Source organism: Oncorhynchus masou, unplaced genomic scaffold, assembly GCF_036934945.1.
Source record: "Oncorhynchus masou masou isolate Uvic2021 unplaced genomic scaffold, UVic_Omas_1.1 unplaced_scaffold_3652, whole genome shotgun sequence".
In the NCBI taxonomy this organism is placed as follows: domain Eukaryota; kingdom Metazoa; phylum Chordata; class Actinopteri; order Salmoniformes; family Salmonidae; genus Oncorhynchus; species Oncorhynchus masou.
Window position 1 is genome coordinate 1 of NW_027010055.1, and position 9,664 is coordinate 9,664.

General features: G+C 50.8%; 1 protein-coding gene across 1 annotated transcript; it reads right to left on the reverse strand.

The window, feature by feature from the left end:
• Positions 1-1,889: 1,889 nt before the first annotated feature.
• LOC135534609 (ryanodine receptor 2-like) lies at positions 1,890-8,829 on the reverse strand (the record flags this gene model as incomplete). Its single annotated transcript, XM_064961545.1, has 4 exons — positions 8,812-8,829; positions 8,357-8,431; positions 7,382-7,460; positions 1,890-2,002 (listed from the first exon to the last, which is right to left on the reverse strand). Coding segments are annotated over exons 1-4 (285 nt in total), but the record flags the coding sequence as incomplete, so codon positions are not given.
• Positions 8,830-9,664: the final 835 nt, after the last annotated feature.

Here is a 9,664-nt window from a genome sequence, read left to right on the forward strand (position 1 = left end):
AGTGGTATGATAGGAGGGTTAGGGTGGAGTGGTATGGTAGGAGGGTTAGGGTGGAGTGGTATGATAGGAGGGTTAGGGGTGGAGTGGTATGACATGAGGGTTAGGGTGGAGTGGTATGATAGGAGGGTTAGGGTGGAGTGGTATGATAGGAGGGTTAGGGTGGAGTGGTATGACAGGAGGGTTAGGGTGGAGTGGTATGGTAGGAGGGTTAGGGTGGAGTGGTATGATAGGAGGGTTAGGGTGGAGTGGTATGACAGGAGGGTTAGGGTGGAGTGGAGTGGTATGATAGGAGGGTTAGGGTGGAGTGGTGTGACAGGAGGGTTAGGGTGGAGTGGTATGATAGGAGGGTTAGGGTGGAGTGGTGTGATAGGAGGGTTAGGGTGGAGTGGTATGGTAGGAGGGTTAGGGTGGAGTGGTATGATAGGAGGGTTAGGGTGGAGTGGTATGATAGGAGGGTCAGGGTGGAGTGGTATGATAGGAGGGTTAGGGTGAAGTGGTATGATAGGAGGGTTAGGGTGGAGTGGTAAACAGGAGGGTTAGGGTGGAGTGGTATGATTGGAGGGTTAGGGTGGAGTGGTATGATAGGAGGGTTAGGGTGGAGTGGTATGATAGGAGGGTTAGGGTGGAGTGGTAAACAGGAGGGTTAGGGTGGAGTGGTATGATTGGAGGGTTAGGGTGGAGTGGTATGATAGGAGGGTTAGGGTGGAGTGGTATGATAGGAGGGTTAGGGTGAAGTGGTATGATAGGAGGGTTAGGGTGGAGTGGTAAACAGGAGGGTTAGGGTGGAGTGGTATGATTGGAGGGTTAGGGTGGAGTGGTATGATAGGAGGGTTAGGGTGGAGTGGTATGATAGGAGGGTTAGGGTGGAGTGGTATGATAGGAGGGTTAGGGTGGAGTGGTGTGACAGGAGGGTTAGGGTGGAGTGGTAAACAGGAGGGTTAGGGTGGAGTGGTATGGTAGGAGGGTTAGGGTGGAGTGGTATGGTAGGAGGGTTGGGGTGGAGTGGTAAACAGGAGGGTTAGGGTGGAGTGGTATGACAGGAGGGTTAGGGGTGGAGTGGTAAACAGGAGGGTTAGGGTGGAGTGGTATGATAGGAGGGTTGGGGTGGAGTGGTAAACAGGAGGGTTAGGGTGGAGTGGTATGACAGGAGGGTTAGGGTGGAGTGGTATGATAGGAGGGTTGGGGTGGAGTGGTATGGCAGGAGGGTTAGGGTGGAGTGGTATGACATGAGGGTTAGGGGGGAGTGGTATGATAGGAGGGTTGGGGTGGAGTGGTAAACAGGAGGGTTAGGGTGGAGTGGTATGACAGGAGGGTTGGGGTTGAGTGGTATGATAGGAGGGTTGGGGTGGAGTGGTAAACAGGAGGGTTAGGGTGGAGTGGTATGACAGGAGGGTTAGGGTGGAGTGGTAAACAGGAGGGTTAGGGTGGAGTGGTATGATAGGAGGGTTGGGGTGGAGTGGTAAACAGGAGGGTTAGGGTGGAGTGGTATGATAGGAGGGTTGGGGTGGAGTGGTAAACAGGAGGGTTAGGGTGGAGTGGTAAACAGGAGGGTTAGGGTGGAGTGGTATGATAGGAGGGTTAGGGTGGAGTGGTATGGCAGGAGGGTTAGGGTGGAGTGGTATGACAGGAGGGTTAGGGTGGAGTGGTAAACATTTATGTGTAGAATCTAATAGCCTGTCCAGATGACGATAAAAATACTATGTAATACACTGGTCCACTCTATAGACAGATCACACCTGCTCCGTGTTGCCTTCTCACACTCGCCAGATTGACCTGAGACAAACCAAGGCGAACTGAGCTAGCATGATCTAAGCAGAAATGAAATCGCCAAGGCAACACGGTTTGGTTGTTGTCAGAGTGACAGTGTGAAAAGGGTGTCAGAGACTCACCAGGTACCGTTCTGATGACACGCTCACTAGGATGAGGTCATCCCCGACTCGGACCTTCTCTCCCTCTGACCTCTGCTTGGAGGCAGGGTGGATGGTCCACCAACATGCTTCTCCTGTCAGAGAGGAGACAGGAGGACATGGCTGAGGCTATGGTGACATCACAGTAACCTTATCTGACCTCTGCTTGGAGGCAGGGTGGACATGCTTCTCCTGTCAGAGAGGAGACAGGAGGACATGGCTGAGGCTATCTCCCTCTGAGCCTCTGTCTCTCTGTTTCTGAGCCTCTGTATCTCTGTCTCTGAGCCTCTGTCGCTCTGTCTCTGAACCTCTGTCTCTCTGTCTCTGAGAATATCGCTCTGTCTCTGAGCCTCTGTCTCTCTGTCTCTGAGTCTATCGCTCTGTCTCTGAGCCTCTGTCTCTCTGCCTCTGAGTATATCGCTCTGTCTCTGAGCCTCTGTCGCTCTGTCTCTGAGCCTCTGTAGCTCTGTCTCTGAGCCTCTGTCTCTCTGTCTCTGAGTATATCGCTCTGTCTCTGAGCCTCTGTCGCTCTGTCTCTGAGCCTCTGTCTCTCCGTCTCTGAGTATATCGCTCTGTCTCTGAGCCTCTGTCTCTCTGTCTCTGAGTATATCGCTCTGTCTCTGAGCCTATGTCTCTCTGTCTCTGAGTATATCGCTCTGTCTCTGAGCCTCTGTCTCTCTGTCTCTGAGTATATCACTCTGTCTCTGAGCCTCTGTCTATCTGTCTCTGAGTATATCGCTCTGTCTCTGAGCCTCTGTCTCTCTGTCTGAGTCTATCTCTGTCTGTCTCTGTCTCTGAGTATATCGCTCTGTCTCTGAGCCTCTGTCTCTCTGTCTCTGAGTATATCGCTCTGTCTCTGAGCCTCTGTCTCTCTGTCTCTGAGCCTCTGTCTCTCTGTCTGAGTCTATCTCTGTCTGTCTCTGTCTCTGAGTCTATCACTCTGTCTATGAGCCTCTGTCTCTGAGTATATCGCTCTGTCTCTGAGCCTCTGTCTCTCTGTCTCTGAGCCTCTGTCTCTCTGTCTGAGTCTATCTCTGTTTGTCTCTGAGTCTATCTCTGTCTGTCTCTCTGTCTCTGAGTCTATCGCCCTGTCTATGAGCCTCTGTCTCTCTGTCTCTGAGTATATCGCTCTGTCTCTGAGCCTCTGTCTCTCTGCCTCTGAGCCTCTGTCTCTGTGTCTCTGAGACTCTGTCTCTCTGTCTGAGTCTATCTCTGTCTGTCTCTCTGTCTCTGAGTCTATCGCTCTGTCTGCCTCTGAGTCTATCTCTGTCTGCCTCTGAGTCTATCTCTCTGTCTGTCTCTGAGTCTATCTCTCTGTCTGTCTCTGAGTCTATCTCTCTGTCTGTCTCTGAATCTATCTCTCTGTCTCTGAGTCTATCTCTCTGTCTCTGAGCCTCTCTGTCTGTCTCTGAGCCTCTCTGTCTGTCTCTGTCCCTATGTCTCTGAGCCTCTGTCTCTGAGTCTGTAAGCCTCTGTCTCTGAGCCTATGTCTCTCTGAGCCTCTCTCTCTGAGCCTCTCTCTCTGAGCCTATGTCTCTCTGTCCCCCTCTCTCTCATTTTCTCTATCTTGCTCTCTCTCTCTCTCTCTCTCTCCCTCCCTATCTATATGCAGTACATTCGGAAAGTATTCAGACCCCTTGACTTTCTCCACATTTTGTTACGTTACAGCCTTATTCTAAAATGATTTTTTTTATCATCAATCTACACACAACACATCATAATTACAAAGCAAAAACAGGTTTTTAGAAATGGTATGTATAAAACAAAAAAATACCTTATTTACATAAGCATTCAGACCCTTTGCTATGAGACTTGAAATTGAGCTCAAATGCATCCTGTGTCTACAACTTGATTGGAGTCCACCTGTGGTAAATCCAATTGATTGGATATGATTTGGAAAGGCACACACCTGTCTATATAAAGGTCCAACAGTTGACAGTGCATGTCAGAGCAAAAACCAAGCCATGAGGTCGAAGGAATTGTCCGTAGAGCTCCGAGATATGATTGTGTCGAGGCACAGATCTGGGGAAGGGTACCAAAAAAATGTCTGCAGCATTGAACGTCCCCAAAAACACATTCTGAAATGGAGGAAGTTCGGAACCGCCAAGACTCTTCCTAGAGCTGGCCGCCCGGCTAAACAGAGCAATCGGGGGAGAAGGGCCTTGACCAGAGAGGTGACCAAGAACCCAATGGTAACTCCGATAAAGCTCCAGAGTTCCTCTGTGGAGATGGGAGAAACTTCCAGAAGGACAACCATCTCTGTAGCACTCCACCAATCAGACCTTTATGGTTGAGTGGCCAGACAGAAGCCACTCCTCAGTAAAAGGCACATGACAGCCCGCTTGAGTTTGCCAAAAGGCACCTAAAAGACTCTCAGACCATGAGCAACAAGTGTCTCTGGTCTGATGAAACCAAGATTGAACTCTTTGGACTGAATGCCAAGCGTCACGTCTGGAGGAAACCTGGCACGGTGGAATCAGCATCATGCTGTGGGGGTGTTTTTCAGTGGCAGAAAGACTAGTCAGGATCGAGGGAAAGATGAACGGAGCAAAGTACAGAGAGATCCTTGATGAAAACCTGCTCCAGAGCACTCAGGACCTCAGACTGGAGGGGAAGGTTCACCTTCCAACAGGACAACACAGGAGTGGTTTGGGACAAGTCTCTGAATGTCCTTGAGTGGCCCGGCCAAGAGCCCGGACTTGAACCTGATCAAACACCTCTTGATAGACCTGGAAATAGCTGTGCAGTGACCCTCCCCATCCAACCTGACAGAGCTTGAGAGGATCTGCAGAGAAACATGGGAGAAACTCCCCAAATACAGGTGTGCCAAGCTTGTTGCGTCAAGAAGACTCAAGGCTGTAATCGCTGCCAAAGGTGCTTCAACAAAGTACTGAGTAAAGGGTCTGAATACTAATTTAAATGTGATATTTCAGGGGGTTTTATTATAAACTTACACACATTTTTTTAACCTGGTTTGGCTCCCTCATTATGGTGTATTGTGTGTAGATTGAGCTTATGAGATCTTTCATGTAGCAGCCAGGTTGTTGCAGGACAGACAGGAACCTAGTAACCACAGGCAGCACCACTGAGGGTCTGGAGTCTAGTAACCTCCAGCAGGGTCTGGAGTCTAGTAACCTCCAGCAGGGTCTGGAGTCTAGTAACCTCCAGCAGCAACACTGAGGGTCTGGAGTCTGGTAACCTCCAGCAGCACCACTGAGGGTCCGGAGTCTGGTAACCTAAAGCAGGGTCTGGAGTCGGGTAACCTCCAGCAGCACCACTGAGGGTCTGGAGTCTAGTAACCTCCAGCAGCACCACTGAGGGTCTGGAGTCTAGTTACCCCCAGCAGGGTCTGGAGTCTTGTAGCCTCCAGCAGGATCTGGAGTCTAGGAACCTCCAGCAGTGTCTGGAGTCTAGTAACCTCCAGCAGGGTCTGGAGTCTGGTAACCTCCAGCAGCACCATTGAGGGTCTGGAGTCTAGTAACCTCCAGCAGCACCACTGAGGGCCTGGAGTCTGTTAACCTCCGGCAGCACCACGGAGGGTCTGGAGTCTGTTAACCTCCAGCAGCACCACGGAGGGAATGGAGTCTAGTAACGTCCAGCAGCACCACTGAGGATCTGGAGTCTAGGAACCTCCAGCAGTGTCTGGAGTCTAGTAACCTCCAGCAGGGTCTGGAGTCGTGTAGCCTCCAACAGGGTCTGGGGTCCAGTAACCTCCAGCAAGGTCTGGGGTCTAGTAATCTCCAGCAGCACCACTGGGGGTCTGGAGTCTAGTAGCCTCCAGCAGGGTCTGGAGTCTAGCAACCTCCAGCAGCACCACTGGGTGCCTGGGGTCTAGTAACCTCCAGCAGGGTCTGGAGTCAAGTAACATCCAGCAGCACCACTGAGGGCCTGGAGTCTAGTAGCCTCGAGCAGGGTCTGGAGTCTAGTAACCGCCAGTAGGGTCTGGAGTCTAGTAACCTCCAGTAGGGTCTGGAGTCTAGTAACCTCCAGTAGGGTCTGGAGTCTAGTAACCGCCAGTAGGGTCTGGAGTCTAGTAACCTCCAGTAGGGTCTGGAGTCTAGTAACCTCCAGTAGGGTCTGGAGTCTAGTAACCTCCAGTAGGGTCTGGAGTCTAGTAACCTCCAGTAGGGTCTGGAGTCTAGTAACCTCCAGTAGGGTCTGGAGTCTAGTAACCTCCAGTAGGGTCTGGAGTCTAGTAACCTCCAGTAGGGTCTGGAGTCTAGTAAACTCCAGCAGCACCACTGAGGGCCTAGAGTACTGTAACCTCCAGCAGGGTATGGGGTCTAGTAACCTCCAGCAGCTCCACTGAGGGTCTGGTGTCTAGTAGCCTCGAACAGGGTCTGGAGTCTAGTAACCTCCAGTAGGGTCTGGAGTCTAGTAACCTCCAGCAGCACCACTGAGGGCATGGAGTACAGTAACCTCCAGCAGGGTCTGGGGTCTAGTAACCTCCAGCAGCCCCACTGAGGGTCTGGAGTCTTGTAGCCTCGAGCAGGGTCTGGAGTCTAGTAACCTCCATTAGGGTCTGGAGTCTAGTAAACTCCAGCAGCACCACTGAGGGCCTAGAGTACTGTAACCTCCAGCAGGGTATGGGGTCTAGTAACCTCCAGCAGCTCCACTGAGGGTCTGGTGTCTAGTAGTCTCGAACAGGGTCTGGAGTCTAGTAACCTCCAGTAGGGTCTGGGGTCTAGTAACCTCCAGTAGGGTCTGGAGTCTAGTAACCTCCAGCAGGGTCTGGGGTCTAGTAACCTCCAGCAGCTCCACTGAGGGTCTGGAGTCTAGTAGCCTCGAACAGGGTCTGGAGTCTAGTAACCTCCAGTAGGGTCTGGAGTCTAGTAACCTCCAGCAGCACCACTGAGGGCCTGGAGTACTGTAACCTCCAGCAGGGTATGGGGTCTAGTAACCTCCAGCAGCTCCACTGAGGGTCTGGTGTCTAGTAGCCTCGAACAGGGTCTGGAGTCTAGTAACCTCCATCAGTGTCTGGGGTCTAATAACCTCCAGCAGGGTCTGGGGTCTAGTAACCTCCAGCAGCACCACTGAGGGCCTGGGGTCTAGTAACCTCCAGCAGGGTCTGGGGTCTAGTAACCTCCAGCAGGGTCTGGAGTCTAGGAACCTCCAGCAGGGTCTGGGGTCTAGTAACCTCCAGCAGGGTCTGGGGTCTAGTAACCTCCAGCAGGGTCTGGGGTCTAGGAACCTCCAGCAGGGTCTGGGGTCTAGGAACCTCCAGCAGGGTCTGGGGTCTAGGAACCACAGTCAGCATGGCACACACACTGACACAGAACATAGTAAACGTCCACACCCACACAGCATCACAACAGTCTTACTGTGAGAACTCATAAAACCCAGCAACAGAAACATCTCTCTCTCTGAAGCTTGCATGGCAACATAACACTACAACATGGCTTGGTAATGTTGTCTCATCTGACTGTACTAGCTATACTATGGCTGTTGGGAAAGAAGAAGAGAAAGAGACCTACCTGTTGTGTCTTCCTGCAGTCCAACATCAAACGCCAGTTTGTCGGTTGAGGATCGGGAGGTACCTAGGCAACAGAGGTACTAGACAGAGAAACAAAAGAAGCCATTTATTCCTCAACACAACCAGACACAACATGGTAGAAACCAGTCTCGTATTGCCTTGTCTGACTGGCTCAGCAACTCGTGTATCACTAGAAAATACAGACAAGAATAAAACAAAGATGATGACAACCACAACAAAGATGATGACAACCACAACACAGATGACAACCAAAACAAAGATGATGACAACCACAACAAAGATGATGACAACCACAACACAGATGGTGACAACCACAACACAGATGACAACCACAACAAAGATGATGTCAGAAGGTGAATTCACCAATTTGTAAGTTGCTCTGGATAAGAGCGTCTGCTAAATGACTTAAATGTAATGTAAATGTAAATGATGACAACCACAAAACAGATGACAGCCACAACAAAGATGATGACAACCACAAAGCAGATGATGACAACAACAACACAGATGATGACAACCACAACAAAGATGATGACAACAACAACACAGATGACAACCACAACAAAGATGATGACAACCACAACACAGATGACAACCACAACAAAGATGATGACAACAACAACACAGATGACAACTACAACAAAGATGATGACAACCACAACAAAGATGACAACCACAACAAAGATGATGACAAGCACAGCACAGATGATGACAACAACAACACAGATGATGACAACCACAACAAAGATGATGACAACCACAACAAAGATGATGACAACCACAACAAAGATGATGACAACCACACCAAAGATGATGACAACCACAACAAAGATGATGACAACCACAACTGACTGACATCACAGAGCACAGACCTGGAATGGAAGATTGTGACACTGATTCAAGTCCATGTTATTTCCTGTATTTGGGTCTCCGGACAGACTGCAGAGGGACTCACCATGCCGCTGTAGGAGTGTCGTAGCAGAACAGCGTGTCCGTACAGTAAGGTGCGGTGGCCCCCTCCCTGGGCCGTCTACAGGACAGAGACAGAGGGACAAGAGACACATTCAGGAACTAGTTTACACGTACAATACTGTTACTATACAGGACTAAGATCTAATCATACTACACCGGCTCTGACACTTGTCAGGGCTTGCAAACTATCATGAATTACAAAGGGAAACCCAGCCGAGAGTTGCCCAGTGAGACGAGTCCACCAGACGAGCTAAATGCCTTCTATGCTCGCTTCGAGGCAAGCAATACTGAAACATGCGTGAGAGCACCAGCTGTTCTGGACGACTGCGTGATCACACTCTCGTAGCCGATTTGAGTGAGACCTTTAAACAGGTTAACATTCACAAGGCTGCAGGACCAGACGGATTACCAGGACTTAGCATATGCTGACCAGCTGACACGTGTCTTCACTGACATGTTCAACCTCTCCCTGACCCAGTCTGTAATACCTACATGTTTCAGGCAGAATGCCAAGGTAACCTGTCTAAATGACTATTGCACTCACATCTGCAGCCATTAAATATTTTGAAAGGCTGGTCGTGGCTCACATCAATACCATCATCCCAGACATCCTGGACCCCACTCCAATTCACATACTGCCAAAACAGATCCACAGATGACGCAATCTCTATTGCTCTCCACACTACAGCTCAGCGTTCATACACTACATCTCAGCGTTTAACCAGTTGGATTGATGTTTCCTCCTCCCAGAGCGCTAAGAACCTTGGCGTGATCCTGGACAACACCCTGTCGTTCTCAACTAACATCAAGGCGGTGGCCCGTTCCTGTAGGTTCATGCTCTACAACATCCGCAGAGTACGCCCCTGCCTCACACAGGAAGCGGCGCAGGTCCTAATCCAGGCACTTGTCATCTCCCGTCTGGATTACTGCAACTCGCTGTTGGCTGGGCTCCCTGCCTGTGCCATTAAACCCCTACAACTCATCCAGAACGCCGCAGCCCGTCTGGTGTTCAACCTTCCCAAGTTCTCTCACGTCACCCCGCTCCTCCGCTCTCTCCACTGGCTTCCAGTTGAAGCTCGCATCCGCTACAAGACCATGGTGCTTGCCTACGGAGCTGTGAGGGGAACGGCACCGCAGTACCTCCAGGCTCTGATCAGGCCCTACACCCAAACAAGGGCACTGCGTTCATCCACCTCTGGCCTGCTTGCCTCCCTACCACTGAGGAAGTACAGTTCCCGCTCAGCCCAGTCAAAACTGTTCGCTGCTCTGGCCCCCCAATGGTGGAACAAAC